The 18,033-nt window shown below is 39.2% G+C and overlaps 1 protein-coding gene across 1 annotated transcript in view; it reads right to left on the reverse strand.

Annotated features, from left to right (window-relative positions):
* Nucleotides 1-2,985: 2,985 nt before the first annotated feature.
* gsg1l (gsg1-like) overlaps nucleotides 2,986-18,033 on the reverse strand; it is a 29,308-nt gene continuing 14,260 nt past the window's right edge. Inside the window, exons 3-5 of the mRNA XM_006637167.3 lie at nucleotides 12,546-12,698; nucleotides 7,265-7,376; nucleotides 2,986-4,250 (exon numbers count right to left, since the gene is read on the reverse strand). Of these exons, the coding sequence (XP_006637230.2) occupies nucleotides 3,950-4,250; nucleotides 7,265-7,376; nucleotides 12,546-12,698 (566 nt within the window). The 3' untranslated portion in view covers nucleotides 2,986-3,949. The remainder of the gene's footprint in view (nucleotides 4,251-7,264; nucleotides 7,377-12,545; nucleotides 12,699-18,033) is intronic.

Below are 18,033 nucleotides of genomic sequence, written 5' to 3' on the forward strand. Positions count from 1 at the left end.
TGCTGCCTCTCATCCTGTACCATATCTACAGAAGAAGGATGCACATAACCAAAGAAGAGAAAGGTAAAAGGTGTATGAATCACATTGACATTTTCATTACCTACCCAGGTTCCACATTTTCTCAGACACTTCAGACAACAGCAAAAAGGATTCAGCCAAGGCAATCTGTTTTGTTTCCACATTGTCAAAGCTGCAAGAAATACATTCAATAACTCATCTTTCTCTGATTGAGCTTCTGTTCTCTGATGCCACAAGCTATGTGTGACGGTTCTTGGGGTATTCCACCCTTGCTGCTCCTGCCCTGCCCGTTCATCCCTAGAACCTGGGTCTCCGATGTCACGCAAAAGGGAACATGACGGCTGAGCTAAAGGAGACCTCCCTCAGCCCAGGCGGCTGAGATCCTCATTATATGCAGGGATATGTTCGTTACATTCTCTCCCTGCTTAATTCACCGTCCTCGGTGAAGGGCCATCCTGTACATCCTGTTCTTGGGGTTTCTGCCCTGCCAGTTTGTCCCTCACTGCCTGGGTGCGAACCCAGGTCTCCGGTGTCATGCAACAGGGAACTTGCCAACTGAGCTAAAGGAGACCTCCCTCAGCCCAGGTGGCTGAGATCCCTGTTATATGCAGGGGCTTGTTCGTTTCATATGCAAAGACGACTAATTAAATCAGAATTAAATCAAACCTTTCAATGTAAACTCCAATTGCAAGTCACAAGACCAGGACTGGTTTCCAAGTTTCCCTTGGATAGAATATTGCAACCAGGATTTTAATTCATAATTGAAAGTTGGCTTGAAGTTTTAATTTGCTCTTTGCCAGAAAAAAAAGGTTTATTTTGTTGTCTGCTGGTGGTTTTGAAAAGAGCTTCTTAATGAGCACAATGACACCAATTCAAAGGAAAAGGGTCACGCACTTTCTCTGTTATTATAAAGTTGACACTACAGCCTCAGTCTAGGTTTGCGTTTTACAACACACCTTTTCCTTCAGGATATTTAAGGAACAGATTGAATATCAGTCACTGTAAATGTGTGCAATTGTGTTGTTAATGAAAGTGATTCCTGCAACTGTCTCGCCTGCCAGCAGGACTTAGTTTTGAAAAGTACTAGATCAGCTTCCACTCAAGTTTTCCCACTTGCCTTTGCTTTCAGAGCAATTAGACTGATTTTAATCAAAGTGTTTAAGTTTTATTCCAGCATCCTGCTGATCCAACTTTTTTCCACTGTAAAACAGCAAATTGAGTTATTTGCTTCAGTGAGCAATTTGTTTTTTGCGGGCTGTCAATGTGTTTGAAAATTAAGACTTTGTGCCTTGGTTTTTTCAGGTTCCGAAAGCTATCTTGAATTTACAGCTTAGAAACTAAGTAACTCTGACTACCAGATGTCTGGAGATGTTTCTGCTGAAACTCTATTGGCATCGGTTGCTGAAAATTAGCCAAAACAGCTCCAATACCTTCTATTTTTAATTTTGAAAAAAATCCATCTCTGTTGGAATTTACCAAACAGGTACAGGAGAGATAAAGAGAAACAGACTTGAGATGTCCAGTTCAAAACCCTTGTGGAATATTTAATGAACATGCAGTGAAATTGTTTTAATGGAGAAGTGAAACAAAAGAAACTTGCAGCAGTATTATGTAACCAGTACTATTTCTGTTTTGCATACAGTATTTGCTGTCTGGCCTTGAATTAATAGAGCTTAGGAACTGGAAACAGGTGACAGTACCCTTCCAAATAAATTAAACAATTTTTAAGATATGTTCTCTGGTCATGTTTTCTGTGGAATTTCTTAAATTCAGTAAGCATTACTTGTTTTATACTAACTAAATGCAATATTGCAAAGAATTGAAATTGTATCTAATCTTCCTAGGGAATGAGGATTTGTTTAGAGGTTTATTTTTTAAAGTTATTTATTTTCTGCTGTTTCTCCTATAATGGGTTACGATTCTTCTGCCTGTTTCTAAAAGCAATTTATCACTGATCATATCACTTTGCCTGTGTTTCTTATTAAGCTTTTGCAACCTAGAAAGAGTGAGAGATTGTCCTGTTGGAACACCTTGCTGGAATTATAAAACCTGATAAACCTACAGTGTGGATCTAGCCTTGAATGAAGCAAAACAGCCATGTCCCATTCCCTTCAGTTTTCTTTTATTATTTACACTGTACGTAATGAAAATAGGATTCTGGAAACCAGCGTTGTGCTTGTTGAATACAGACTGAGACCTTATGAACATCACAATGAGAGAGAAACAGTGCAGGACATCACACAACTCTCCTGCAAATTTCTATCCAAGCTGCAGACTGCATGGAGGAGCACAGGATATTAATCTCCTTTCTGTACCGTAGTCTTGCAGAGGCTTGAATCCTGCCACGGATTTTTATTTCTTCCCATAAAATGAAAAGCACATTCACATACATGTGTATCACAGATATTGAGTAACGGATCCCACATCTTTCACGTGATATGAAAGCAATGTCTATGAATAAGTTTATAAAAGTGGATGCAGCATGTATGGGGAAAGTTGGATTTGTATGGAAATATACTGTAGGCACGAGTGGAGCTGAGGGCCACCAAATATGCTATGGAAACTCTAGCAAGACTGTGAATGTCATTTATTTTTCCTGCTCAAGCATGATTGCGAAGTTGTTTATTGGCAAGTCTTTTGCTTACGCTTCCTGGTGGAAGATATTCCACATCGTAATAAAGCTCCGAGTCTGGGACACTCCCGACAGAAGGAAAAGAAAAGCAAAGATTGCTGAAGACTTGTGGGAAATGTGTTGTGCAACATACATGGGTGCATCCCGATCCCTCCGCTTCATAGCATGTTTTCAGCTTTACTGCGCTGCGTTTTCCGCGCTCCTCATTAACTTAATGTTTCTAAAGTAAACAACAGGCCTTTTTGTTAAACAAGGACAAAATGGTGGTACAGATGAAAACAGATTTCTATTAAGGCAGTCTCTGTAAATAAAGCAGTCTTAATGTACAGTATGGATTGGGTAATTGTCAGTCTAACTGTAATTTTTTTCATGTACATGTAAATTTGCTTTTTCGTCCATGTCTTTTACAGATATAAAAAGAGACACTATCTTTACCTACATAAAATATGCATTTTCTAAACGTATACAATCACACAGAATGGTTTGGTATTTTGCACACACCAAATTTCCTAATAATATGCCTCTATGCCCTCACATCAGTGATGTTTCATAGTAACTGCCCAGAGATGTCAAATATTATGCCTTATGTCTTATTATATTAGTCATGTCTGCTTTAAGACTGACAAAAGCCAATCATCCACTTAAACAGTAACAGACTGAAATAGTACACATTGCGTCAAGCTGGATGAATGCATTGCATGGATGTGCTGCAATTTTTTCACTTCAAGCCATTTGAAATGATTACCATGTAAGGGCAGTGACAATCTCAATCATTACAACCAACACACCCACTTCTTTTTCATAATGACCCCTGCTTTTCCTATCCCAAATTCCCTCACAATGTAATAATTACAAAAAAAAAGTAAGGTAAACTGTTCTCCATTTTTAGAAACTCCACCCGCAACCAAAGTAACAGACCTTGTTACAAATGAAAAGGTCTTGTAGGAAAATTACCAACGTTCTGTATGTTCAAAAGTCCATCTAAGCAGGTAAACCAACCTACCCATTCTTGAGTACTGAAGAATAAAATGGATCTTGTCTACTGTACTTTATAAGAAAAAGAAAATAAAGAAGCAGAACATCAAATTCTGATCTATATTTGGCCCAAGAAAAACACATCAAGCCAGAAAAGGGAATCTCCAGATCAGAAGCACAGCTGGTGAGATGCAAGTCGATCATCAGACGTTCTGTGAAACGTTGGTTCTTGGAGATTGTATCACAGGTGCCCTCTGCGTGCTTGGTTTGGAATTTTTGATTGTTGGAAATGAGCGGATCTCCATTCTCTGCCCCTCTCGGCCCTCAGCACTGTTCCTCTCCCAGGGACTCTGGGATCTCTCCCAGGTCCATAGACGCTGCAGGCCCGAGCGGTTTGCCCCCACTGGCCCCTGGGCCCGGAAACACCTCCACCGAGCTGGAGATGGACTGAACGGACCTGTCCCGGAAGTAGCTGAGAGCTTCCTGGTCAATGAAAGTCTGCTCCTCCCGGAGGCCCTGCTCGAACATCTTGCGCTTGTGCCGAAACTCAATGACAGTCTTTGTGTAAGAGTTCAGCGTGGTGACGGAGGCAGCCATGCAGCAGGTGAAGGAGCCCCAGGCCAAGCTGAGCGAAGACGGGAAAAGAAAAGAGGAACAGGGTCAGACTGTGACCCGGAGGCGCTGTCTATAACCTCACAACTCTTTACATTTAGAGTCAGACAATGACAGGCAATGTCTCCAACTCTAACAGGAAAGAAGGTCAGAAATCGGACTTTACTGACTTCATTGATAGGAAGGTGAAGACTTACCGTTCATCTTAAAGGTCTTAAACAGGGATTATAACCTTAATTAACGCCAATGCCAATATTCCTTGTATGTTCTCAGATTCCACATAGGCTTTCTCACGTTATTATTTGACAAAAATATTTTTTGGGTTAAGATTCACCAGTCCAGATGGAAGCAATGGTATTTTCACCTGATCAGGAGTCACTGTTCCGCTTACATTTTTCTGCATTCTTTATGACTTGGACTGACAAGAAATCACAAGCTTCCAAAATTTTAAATGCCTAAGGGGAAAGGAGCTACACCAATGAGACGTTATTTTCAGAGTCTGCAACAGGCAGGCAGAGAAAAGTAATTCAGCAGACAGCTGAGGACAAAATGAAGCAATTGCAGCTTGTTGCTAAAATCACCGATGAGGCAAACTCTATAATTCAGCCACTGCAAATAGCATCTTCCTGGCCTGCGCAGTCAGAACGGTGAAGGTGTTTCATGACATATCCACGTACACAAGTATCATAACAAAATGATCATTGTCCTTCAATTGAGCAATATCAGTGTCAACAAAACTTCATTTTCTATTTTCTCTTTGTCCTGATCATCCGGACAAGTGCAGCTTATTTACAAGTAAAAAATTGAATACCAATTCCACCGGATGGTACTGTGTTTATATTCTGGCTCGCACAATGGAGTTGACAAAAAACATTCTTTACAGACAATACTTTTTCAGCACTAAACCACCCTGACCTCTCTGTGAACAGAATCCAGACACTCAGCCAGATTCAGATTTAACTGAATTAGGGTCACAAGCTGGGGTGGTGTTAATAAACTGAAGATCGAAAACAAACTGGAAGCTTACGATCCGAAACGGTGCAGGGGGAAATGTGCACCTATTTCTCAGTCTTATTTTTTGTGAGTCCATAGCTTAGTGAGTAAAACTCCCTTTCAAAGGTTAATGAGCCAATATCACGTCGCATCACTATTTCATGATGTTTCAGACCTTTAAAAAATGTTATTGTAATGTCGAAGAGAGAATTGCTTGTCAAAAATCGCTTTTGAAAATCGGTCTCAAGATCAGAGGGAGGAGTGGATTTAAAACCATTCGGTTTTGAATGGAAATCAGTGAATGACACACATCCTTGTTTCTATGGCCCCTCTGTTCCTAAGAAACCTCTACTTTGACTCAACTGCTATCAAAGTCAATATAGTCTCCGCAGTAATTCACAAAACACAGATTGCTTGTTCAAACATTTATGACTGGTGCAATTTCCAAGGAAACCATAACCAGCAAAACATAAAACAAAGAAAAAGAGGGGAACACTTCTTTGACCCATGCTATGAAATCCGGGCTCCACGCACTTGCAGATGATTATTTTTTTTATTACTATTATCTGATATTATGCCTGTTTACAAAACTCTCAGGGTCGACATTCTTCTTTCAGCTCGTTTCTATGGAAACCTCAGCTGGCATTTGTCCTCCACAGGAGAACTGTATGAAAAGTCCAAGCTGTTTATCATAAAAAAAAACAAGAGTGAAAGGAAGTAATTACTTGCACACCCACATTCAAAGTATTAATTTCTATGACCCTAGCTCTTGAACGCATTCTATTTCTTAAAGTTATAACCAAAACACAAGCAGAGCCTAAAATCACAGCCTTGGTTAAAGCAGACTGGTCCTTACTAAAAGCAGTAATTCACAGTCAAGTTTGTTTTTGGTTGGAAAAAAACAGTTGTAGTTCATATCCCACAGGTTTCAACTTGAAGCAGTGGTGCTGAATCAGTTTTTGTTTACTGATGGACTGGCTGTTGATAACAAGAACGACTTCCATTCTGAAATTCTGATCATGCACAGTTTAAAAGGAAGAGAATTGGCTAATCATAGCTCCTGTGCCAGTTTAAATAATCCTCCATAATCAGGGTCTTTCACAGGGAGAGCACGAGACTGAGAGCTTTGGAAGTCCGCAATCAGTGCTGAAAAAAACTGCCTATGGTGCGATGGTAATATACTCCGAATAGACTTTAGATTTGGATCGCAGGGGTAATTAGCACTCAGAGCTGTGTGGAAAATCACTGCAGGGGTCACAGAGTTCTCACTGAACATCTTTGTTTATTTCTCGAGTTCAGAAGCCGTAGACTGGGGAAAGTATATTTTTTTCTTGAAATACCACCTGCTATAAGTCATGGTCTACTTCATTGTTGTGAAGAAATGCTTTAAAGAGATTTAATCATTAATAGTAAACCTTTTTTTTACATTTTAATTAATGATCTTTATAGACTAAGAAATGGCAAGTTATGAATTAATTAAGTCTTCAAAATCTCTGTTCTTATTCTAAGCTCTTTCACGGGTTCAGTGAGGTCATTATAAAACATGCTGTGGTCACAACTGATGTTCTTCTGGGATTATTCTTTTATTTGTGCAGCAAATTGTTCATTCTTTAATTCGGAACCCATTAAAGTGTGATTAACATGGATTGCTGCTTGAGGGGGGAACTATTACTATCTGAATTAATTTAAGAGGAAATGTTTGTGTTCATGTCCCACACACACTGTTGCACTAGAATAAGGGTTGGGAGCCAGAAAAAGAGTATTTTTGTTCTCTATTCACATGAGCACAACTTGTCACATTCCTCTTAGAAATGGAGACTGATCTTTCATCCAGTCCACCTATGGGCACCCCTGAATAAACAGGTTGAGAAGAATGGGGCAACCCTGCAAACTGGCCACTCTCTGCATGTAGACCACAGCTCTGTAAGAAGCCCAGGATCAGGTCCAGACTTCCTAATGTGTCGCCACACCTCGATGTTGACCAACCCGGGACGCATTCTATCAAAACTTGAACACAAAAGCAATCATACTGACCAAAAGGACCAGCCATAGTCCCAGGTGTGTGGCCTCCAGTCCTCTGGCCCCAAGCTGACAGTCACCTGGAACACCTGTGTGTACATCATGTGGGCCACCATCCCCAGGAGACCTAAAAAAACACCACACACTGGCACGATGACTCAACAGCTTCTGTGCAATGACAATACTCCTCTAATACTCATCTGTCATTACGGAGTTCAGACACTGCTGTAGGGATGTAAGAAGTCATAGCACAGTGCAGTGTTGAAGGAAGTTCGTTACTGATGGCCAACCAGAGAGCAAAGCAGACGTACTGTATCTTTGCTCTGTTCCAACCCACCAAGTATCAGGTTTTCCATGCTTCTCACCCACTTACATAATTCTCCACTTCAGAGGGCTTTTTAGGAACCACGCACAACCCCAGTTAGCCTCTTGTGGCACCATAAGTGTGTTTTTAGGACAAGGACACGACATTTTTAAACAGAACGTTTTTCATCAAAGTTCACATAGAATCATTAAAGAGTAGTAAGATTAAGAAAACAACATTAACGAAAACCGTATAGAGCTATTTGAGTATACCGCTGTGGGAGAACTCTTTCTTGATCAGTTAAATAAGACCTTTAATGAAGAATGAAAGTGTTCAAGACACTTTCTAAATTAACTAAAACTGCACATCAGCTATTAAAAAAGTGATACATTTTCCCCACATCCTCATAAAAAACAGGTTCCCTCTTCCAATTGACGTTGTTTATTCATTATGACTTTGTTCACATGCTCATTGTGAAAATAAGTGACGCTTAAGACAGCTCTTTTCATCTTCTTGGTTTCCCAAGTCTGTCTTTATGACTTGCATTGTAAGAATAATCGGGTTTAATTGCATTCAGAGTAGGATCCTGTCAAGAATGTGTTTCTTCTCATAACTCAACCAAATAGCTTTTTAATAGGAGATCTAATTAAACCATCTTTTATCTTATCAAAGCACCCCGTTTCAGTGTACTGGTATATCACATCACATTTTGTTCTCCTTTACCTTATTTCTGTTCAATCATAGTGGCTAACTGCACCTTTTAATCATGACTTGAAGATTTCACATTGCTCTCTAGCTTCCCTTTTGATTGTAAGCCTTTCAACACAGAGAACAAAAGTAAAAGACTGCTAGAAATAGAATCCAGGTATCTTTAAAAAAAAAAAAACTTTTCTACCCAACTAATTGTGTCAAGCCCTGAACAAAGATGTCTGTTCACTTGGTACAAATTTCTAAAGCTTCACTTTTAGCATTGCCCAGGAAGATAAGGTTTAAGATGGTCTGAATGCATTTGTACTGTAACTATGGCATAAACAGAATACCACAGATATTAAAGCTTTTAAAACTACAAGTCTATCTAGCTACTATTGCCTTATTCATAATTGTTTTCTCAGGGTGTGTGTGGGGTGGGTGGTTATTTACACATTGTCAGCTGTTGAATGTGTACGTTAAGCAGGGAATAGGAGTCTTGCCATTGTCCAGTAAAACAGGCTGTGTAGTAAACTCAGTTATTTAATAAAAACGTAATGTTCTTCTTCCCCTATACATGTACAGCTCCAATGTGACACAGAAGAAACAATTTCTGTTAATAAGCTACAATATATGGGTCTATCGCTCATGACTAAATTAGAAGAGCAGTTTTGGAACAGTAAGATAACGGCCTGAGAACTTCTAACCTTTGAGGATTGATTGATGTAGTCTTCCTGTATTAATTGAAATCCCTTTCAGGAAAACAAAGAAAAAAACATTGGTAACTACAGCAACTACATCCAACATCATTCAGAAATACCACTACTTAAATACGCATTACCGATTCAGGTCCCTAAAACCCATTTATTACTGATAAGTAAAGAGTTTCCTATCTGCTAATCAGCCCATTTCTCTCCATTAGGCCAACCTGCTGTAACTCTCTTGTCACGGAAGGGGAAAGGGATGTTGGTGGGGTTGTTGAGAGAGCTGGAGAACACTCCAGAGGTGAAGAACAGCACGACAGATGTTACCACTGGCCTGGGCCATGGAACCTGGAAATGTTCTATCCCAGTGTCTCGTCTAATCATTCGTGTTTATGCAACCAAGTTGAGGCACTACACTTTTTAATTTTCCAATTTGATTTATCTTACCTCTAATACGGTAAGAGTCTAATGTGCCACCTGGGAGAATGTCACAGTTAATGGACCAGGCTGTGCCTGAAAGACAGAGCTGAAATACACTTTTACAGCTAATGTTCATACATTGAAACATAAATAAATGAATTGCTTAACAGACAAAGTGAAGACGCTCATCTGATTAAAGGTGTATGGCTGATAATCATGACTTATAAACTGATGATTTAAGAAACTATGTCTTTTTGATTCCCAAATACTAATCTCTGATAAATTCTAAACCTGAAATACTGTGTAAAGCTGTTTTTAGTTTACTGTTTATTTTTTCTTTAAGTCTTTTATAAAGTTATTTAAAAGTGTTGAAGTATGTAAATGGGTGAAAAGTATGGAAAACGTATACTTTCAGCACAATAATTTCTTTAAATGGTACAGCATATCTCCCCTGGAAAAATCTCACTCCCACCCACCATACTGTGGATATTGAGAAACCTGCTTTCTTCACATTAAAAAAAATTAAAAAACTTAAATTTTAGAAATTGATTTTTTTCCCTGAGAGTTTTAGGAAAGCACAACGTGATGTTCCTTGTGGTTGAAATGAAAACATGCTAAAATAATACAACTATTCAGTCACTTTTTAAACAATTCACAAAGGGTATCTCCAAAGCTGACGAAATTTGAAATATCTGTCAAAAATATATATTTTTAACAAAATGCCAAATGTTCTTTGAAATAAAATCAAGGAGCCCTGGCAGACTTTGGAGACCCCTTGAAATGCCCCCATCTGCCTGTTTGGAAAAGGTCTGAACTAGACGACAGGAGCTTTCAGCTGGAGGAACAGAGCTAGAAGACACATTTCCCACTTCCTTGTGATGAGTCTCTAACACGAGCCAGATGAAGATATGAATGCTTAAATAGTGTTGTTGTATAACATCACTTTAAAGTTATACAAACCATGAGACAGTGGAGTGCAGTTCTTCGATCTTGAGAGATGGATGTATTTATTTGAGGAGTCACTACTAATAAGTTATACAAAACTACTTTGCTTTAGGGCTGACAGCCAGGCCAATTAAACACTTCATATGAAAGATAAAACGTTTTCCAAATCTGATCATTATATGTTTTGCAGGTTCCAGACCAGCAAGATTTAGTTCCAAAATGAACAAGAATTTGGTGAACTATGTGCAAATCTGAGCAGAAGGGTATGTTGTTGTACAATATATACTGTATCTGCAGTGGAGTGTATTCTGGTTGAGATAAAGACAGAAACATTAATTAAGATTGGGAGACAGGATGTTATAGAGCATCAGAGGGATTAATTGAACACATGGCTTGTACCAGACGTATATAATGCCACAGGTTTATGTAATGAATTGCTCCTGACAGCCTAGTCAATACAGCTTGATCACTCTAATCCAGAGCATGAAGGATAGATGTCATTCCTCATTATAGCCAGCCTCCTCCAGGGAAAAGGTTACCTTCTGATTAATAAGAGGTCTAGGTTAGAGAAGTCTTGTGCAACCCACCCTGATAACAGATCAGGAAATAGGAGCCAAGAGTGTAGGATCACATTATTGTGATTAATAGTCTGAAGCCGAAATTGGGGTTAGATACAAGAGAATGCATATGAAAATCTGAAAATGATTTTTGTCCATTTACTGTGTAAAACAGCATGATGTTTAATTTGTATTTAGATGGGGGGGCTAGTCATTATGTAGTCAGAGGTGGTCCCTGGGGGTAAAACAGAAAGACCGAAGTGAAGGAGCCTACACGTCTGTAAGAGAGCCACATGGAGAGGGTGGAACAAAGATGTGAAGACCACCAGCCTGATTTACAGACAGACAGATATTTCTTCATTCCTTTCCTGGACTGCTTACTGATTGCTTTATGCTAAGAAGAACAAAATAAACAAAACACTGACCAAGGGGTCCAAATGGGTTTCACAAATGAGGTACAAAGTGCAGTGGCATCAGCTTGAAAGGTATCGATGCCAGAATAAGACAGATGCCCACAGCGGGGGCTGGCATGCGCCCTTTCTTCACCAAGTGTATCTGTGCGCAGAGACAGCGAGGTGGGTGTGTCATGGTCAGTGGGCCAGGTATGTGATGATTCATGCAAACAATATAGAATACCCACATTTATTTATGGGAATTTAGAAAATAATCTGTCCGCTATTTTGAGCACCTACTGTACTGTATGAAACACTCCAGGAATGTTTAGGAATCTCCAGCAACACTTTTAGCAAAGATTGTTTTTTTTTTTGGGGGGGGGGGCATTTTCTTTCTGCAGGTCAGAAAAACTCAAGAGTCACACTTGCCATGAGTCTCATCCAGAAAGAGAAAAAATTTAGACCGAGACGTTCACTCCATGTCTAGCCTAATGCTTGACTGGAATTAAAGGGCCTTTACAGGATAAAAAGCACAGTGCTGTAGGCCCCCAAACAAACAAATCTTAATTTGTAACTGGCAGCTGTTCTGACTTCTTGACAGCTGGGATTAAGCACAATGTAGCCTGTACCAGAAGATAAAAAACAGACAGGTCATATTTGTGCTTTTACTACAGTTCTGTTTCCATTCTGTTTTTCATAAAAAAAGCAAGTGCACCTGCCATATCTATTAATATCTAGATCCTGGTCCTAGACACTGATAAAATGGATTATAATAAACTGTAAAATATATTTTCCGTTGTATTTCCATCCCTATTGACAGAGGGGTTTCCAACAGACAGATTTACACTTGCAGATTGGTGACTTTTACATTTTTGTTGAAGGTATTTTCCTGTTTGCAAGCAATTTTTGCCAGGGTAAAGAAAGAGAGATGCATAGCTGTATTGGATTAGAAGACTTGACAGAGAGTATACAGTGATATTAACGTAGCGAAAAACAGCCACATACAGGATGAAAAATACAGCATCTTGGAAGACTCTGGCCATAAGCATTTAATCTTATTTTTTCCAAGGTTCACTGTCCCTCTGAAACAATATCTGAAATGAACACAGTCAAACTTTGTAAGGATAACAGACGTTGTGGACAAATTGCATGCTTATTTATATATAATGTGGCCTGCTGAGTCTTTTCCAGAAGCATTTTTTCTATAGCACCAAAACGGTGACTTGATTCATTTTAAGTTCAGCAATAAGATCTAAAGTAAAAGCCTCTTCATTGAGGGCACGTTACCTGAGAGTACAGTGAAAACAGCAGCAAAGGCATTCAGTTTCAGTCCATCTATCATGTTGCTTGAGTGAAAGAGTTCCAGGCACATTAGACTGAAGCCAACGACCAGGAGCATGATGTATAGCACCTCAGACACCACCGACAGCCAAAGGACACCTGAAGTACAAAACAGACACATTACTTAACATTTGTTTCAGGATCCATATTTTCTTGTCTTTTCAGAGCCATTAACATGGTCACAGAAGGAGGTATAAATACAATCATTCACTGGGGCCAGAACGTCATGCGATTAGTGTTTCATTGGCACCAAGTCTGACTTTTGAAGGACAACATTAACTGTTTTCATGAGCTGTTTATTCCTCTAAGAACATGAGGAGAGGCGGGGTATTTCATGAGAGCTATTCTTCCACAGCTAAGGCAGAAAGAAAAGGAGCACCTGATCTGTGAAGGTTGGAAGTAAAACTTCCGCAGGAAATACAGCGATGACTCTTGGCCTTGCCAAGTTCTCCAACTCTTAGCGTCGCAATATTCTGTGCAATAAGGACAGCATTTTTTTTTCTTGAAAGCATTATATAGTCTTTGTTGCCTGAATGTGGAACCCCTAAGACACATCAAAATGGTCTTTTTTGAAAGACAAATGTGATAGATTTTTTAGACTTATAATACGTGCATCATGGAGTTTATCAGTATAATAAAAGAGACTGTTCTATAGACTGTACAGTGTGTGCGTGAACCCATTCTGATCCTGTTGCAAAACCACTGGCGAAGCACACATCTTTTTGTTTAATGCTTTAAAATGAAAAAGCCATTCAGAGCACAGAAGAGACAGACGGCTGATTATCACACAATCACAGTGCAGCTTCAGCATCTATTTTTTTACTATTGATAGAAAGTAAAGGTAATTCTAAATTAAAACATTTGGATTTATCCCATTCGAGACCGAGAACATGTTCACACATTGTTAACGCTCTGTACTGCATATCCTCTATAGACCTGTGGCACACAACTTAAATATATAAATCCAGACCTAACCTGTAGAATTTACCTCTGAACATTTCAAATTCTACGTTTCTGTTTCTATGTCGACCTGTGTTATTTTATGAGTTTCAAATGTGAAACACAAAAGCTCACACATCGCAGAATGCCTTAATTATCAAGGGACGATTTCAGTTGCAAAAGTAGTGTTTTGGGATTTCTGCTGTAAAATATGCATATGCAATTTGAAATTGACTATGTTATCGCTGTTAGAATGTTTTGATGTACGGAAGGCACAAGAGAAATAACTGACATTTATCATGATTTTTTACCTGTGATATCTAAAGATTCTGAGCTTTGTCAGAAATGGATTTCCCAGAGGAAGAAAGGGATTGCAGACAGACAAGTTTACACCTGTGCAAGAAAGCCCCAGTGCTAGCTACTGTAGACGAATACTGTTACCCTCCAATCCCTTCATCTCCTTTCAGCTCTCTGCATTCAGCACCATGGACAGCTGCTGCTGCACTTGGGCACTGGGCCATTGCGAAGCCTTGAAGGACAGTAATGAGCAGAGATCTCGGCAACTGCAATTCTTTACAGACCTGGACATTTTAAAATTCATTTTGAAAATAAAATGGCCACTGCCCGAATAACTCTCACACTCGGTTTGTATGTGTCTGTTTAAAGAAAGAGATAGTATGGGTTTTATCCCTTTCCAGCCCACTGTTTTAAGTGCATAGATTTGTTTTTGTTTTTCTTTAAAGGTATAAACTTGCTATGGATGTCAAACTCACTTGGGTTCTTCCTTGAGAATCTACCAATTATTTGCACATTTACACAATATTTTTGGGGTTGCGCTATACTTAGGTGCAAGGCTAATAAGAAACATTTAAAGGGATTTAACAGCTGATTATATCATAATCACAGGTTAATTTTCTGTTGTATCTCTCAACTATAATTCCTCTGCCTAAGTTCCAGTGGCAACTATCAAATAATTCAGCAACACATATACAGTGTAATTGCCAAATCTCCTTCCACACTGACACAATAGACTGCGTCCTTGTTCAGTGTTTCAGCATGGTGTTTTCTGCACACCAGAAGACAGACACTGGAGGATCACACAAGCTGTTCAAAAGAATGGCAATAGGGTCTTCTGCCATTTGTCAAGGATGTGTTGGTACAAATCACAAGTGGTAATGTTTTATTGAAACCTCTGTTGAAAAGACAGCTGACAGCAAAATGAATGGTTCAGTTTGAAAGCGTTCGTCAGGAGGAATGTTGTGGGAGCATTGCTGCATATAGCTGCCCCAGACAAAGAAAGATTGCAGGCAGTGCTTCTGTCGCTTGATAAATAAACAGCTTTTCACCTTGCTACTCATTTTAATAACAATAAATCTGGGAACTTTGTTTTTAATTTCATCTGCAGTTTCCTAACTGGCAAACAGCTCTTTCTGCTGCAGTGCAGTAACAATTGAGGGTCAATATAAATTGCTTGTCCAGACTATTGTCATAATTTAGTTCATGTAGGAGGGATGTCAGGTTTGCAGCAAATGGGATTAATATTGAGTGCCTTGATTCTGGCTGAAGTTAATAATAGCTTTTAAAAAAAACAGGATTGAGTGGAAATATCTAGGGTCATATCTGGATTATACAGAAGGGTTTAATGGCTTTGGGATCAAATTTCAACACAGTGGTAAAAATGGTATTTGCCAACTCTCCAGCTACAGTATTAACAAGCAACAAACGTTCTCAATTTATTATTTCCTTGGGTCGTTTTCCAAGATGCCCCTTTCACCACCATTGGTTGCCTTACCTTTGGAACATCTAGCTCCAACTTGACTGTTCATAAACTTGCTGCTTCTACCCCTATTGGCCTTAATAATGCTTAGCATTGCATATTTCTTTATGCAGATGATAGCTTGTTATATGTAGAAAATGTATCTTAAACCTGGCCCCATCTGCTAATTAATTTTGCAGATTTTGGAGCTCTATCAGGATATAAACCTTAACAGTCCATCTGTATTAGTGCCATTCAATTATACACTGGATGCACTATGCACTGGCCTCTGTCTGTGTCTGTTTGTCAAACACTTCACATACCTTGGCATTGAGAATTATTCTTCATCTGCTCTCACAGAAAACAATTTTAATAGCATTTTCAAACAGGTGGACATTGACTTGAACAGATGGACTCATTTTCCTAGTTGTCTTCAAGCTTCCGTCTCTAAAATAAAATGAACGTGTTTTATTTGTTTAAATGTCTTTGATTCTATGATTCTTCCCTTTTCCCCATTTGGCTATTGGGATAAATTGCACTCTAATGTTCCAAAATTCAAATGGAAAGGAAAGTGACCACATATTGATTTTTCACTTTATGGCAGGAAAGAGACCTGTCTGCAGGAGACCTGCCTTGGCCAAAATTCAGATTTTATTTTTCTTGTGTTTTGCGGCCATTGTCTGCTTGCTTGGAAGTCTGGTATCGCCACGTAGACTTCAAAATCAGATTTACACTGAGGTCTCATTTACAGATATTGTAAACAGCATTTTAGCCCCATAATTATTACACAATTAATTAAGATCTGGCATTCTGTAGAGACTGCTTTTTGGCCGCATAATTACACAATTAATTAAGGCTTGGCCTTCCGTAGAAGACATGGCATCGCATCTCTCCTATTTTGTATCATAAACTAATTACAGGCAATTCATCTTTCTCACATTTGCACACACTTGTATGGTATGCTTTCCGTATGAATTGAGCAGCCATGGCAAAACCATCCATGAAGCACATATAACTGTTTTGTCAAAACTGAATAACGTCCTTTCAAAGTCCCAGAAAAAAAAAGGCAGTTAGACTGATGGATGACACTGAGAAAATGTAGCTACAGGAAAACAAGGCACATAAGCTCCTTCGTGAAAAGCAGAAAATACAGATGAAAGTTGCTATCAAACTACAAAAAGGAGGTACATATTGTGACGAAGGACATCCATTTTCAGAGCAACAGATAAATTGCAATCACTGACAGGAAAAGTTTACATAATGACAAAGCAGTCTTTTTTATTATTTGTCAGTTCACATGGGCAATACTGTATGTTGGTTTGGGTTGTGTGGTCTGTCGAGTTTCAGGGGCTGTTTTGCCTGAGGTCATGTCTAGATTCTTCAGTCCCTCACACCACATTCTGAACAAATCTGACAGAGAGGACGATCAAGTTGGTCGAGGAGATCATGGGATGTGACCGGCTGTCCTTCTAAATAAAAGAGTTTGTTCAATGACAACAGAGACGTAATAAAAGTATAAAGTAACACAATTTGAATAGCCAGGGAATATAATAGCCAATGCTCCCTGGTATAGCAACTAAAATCTTTCTTATTTGATCAAACAAAGTAATTAAAATATCAATAACATATTAATGAATTTATAATGGATAAGTCTGTAAGTTTTCAGGAAAAGGATTGCCATAACTTTGTTAAAGCCTGCTTCGGAACATTCTAAGATTTTGTCTGTGTAGATATTTTCTAACTGCTCAAATAAACCTTTCTTTCATTTCTCACTGATCCTTTATATTTTCCTGGTAGGCGTAAAGGCTGGATGCTTATGCCTTCAGATGTCATGCCGCAGAAGCGTAGCAAGCAAACATCAATCCTGTTATTTTTCTAATCACTCCACTCTTGCCCTGGAATAAACCTAACCTGAAATAAAACTGTGTTTTCTTTAGGTCTTTGAGCTCGGTGCAACATGTATTCTCCATGCGTTTGTAGATTATTTATAACATAGACAATCCAAGACCCTGGTCACACTGATTTCTTTGGAAAGTATTTCTTTATTGCTAACTACCAGTTGTTTTTATCTGATGCTTTCATCCAATGCAACCTCCTGTACATTTGCAGCAATTCTACAGCTGGGTATTTTTACAAGACGTCTGGGTGATGTACGTTGCTAATAGGTTCAGCTGTAGTGTTTCACTCAGGGGTTTGAATCCGCAACCTTCTAGTTACAAGTCCAGGACCCCCAATCACTGCTGTCCTTCTAGCAAAGCTGTCTAGTGGCCTTCCCCACATGTTGTGGACAGGAACATAGATGAGTGAGCAGAGGAGCCTTTGTCTTTTTCATAGTTTCTACTTTCAGTTTATTCGTGTAGAACAAACACAACCACAGAGGCAGTGATTTGGTACTCGGCCTCAAGCTGAAGCTGCTCATTTTCAGCGCTGATAACTCATAGCTACGGATTTGCATGACAGGTGGAGGGCGATAATTAGTCTGCAAGCATCCCCAGCAAACATCCCAGCCATTGCAGAAACAAGCTTGGCTGGGCATGAAATTGCTCAGCTTCTGTTACCCAACGTTAGATAAAATTCTGCGATATTGATCTCGCTCACTCCTACTATGAAATGTGCACCGCTAATTCATCAGCTGGCAGACTAGTTTATCTCTTTCTCTCTCACCTGTGCCACAAGCCTTATGTTTTGCAGTCACTGCAGAAGCTGATGCTCGGAAAGAAGAGGCCAAAAACAGAGGAT

This window comes from Lepisosteus oculatus, chromosome 19, assembly GCF_040954835.1.
Source record: "Lepisosteus oculatus isolate fLepOcu1 chromosome 19, fLepOcu1.hap2, whole genome shotgun sequence".
In the NCBI taxonomy this organism is placed as follows: domain Eukaryota; kingdom Metazoa; phylum Chordata; class Actinopteri; order Semionotiformes; family Lepisosteidae; genus Lepisosteus; species Lepisosteus oculatus.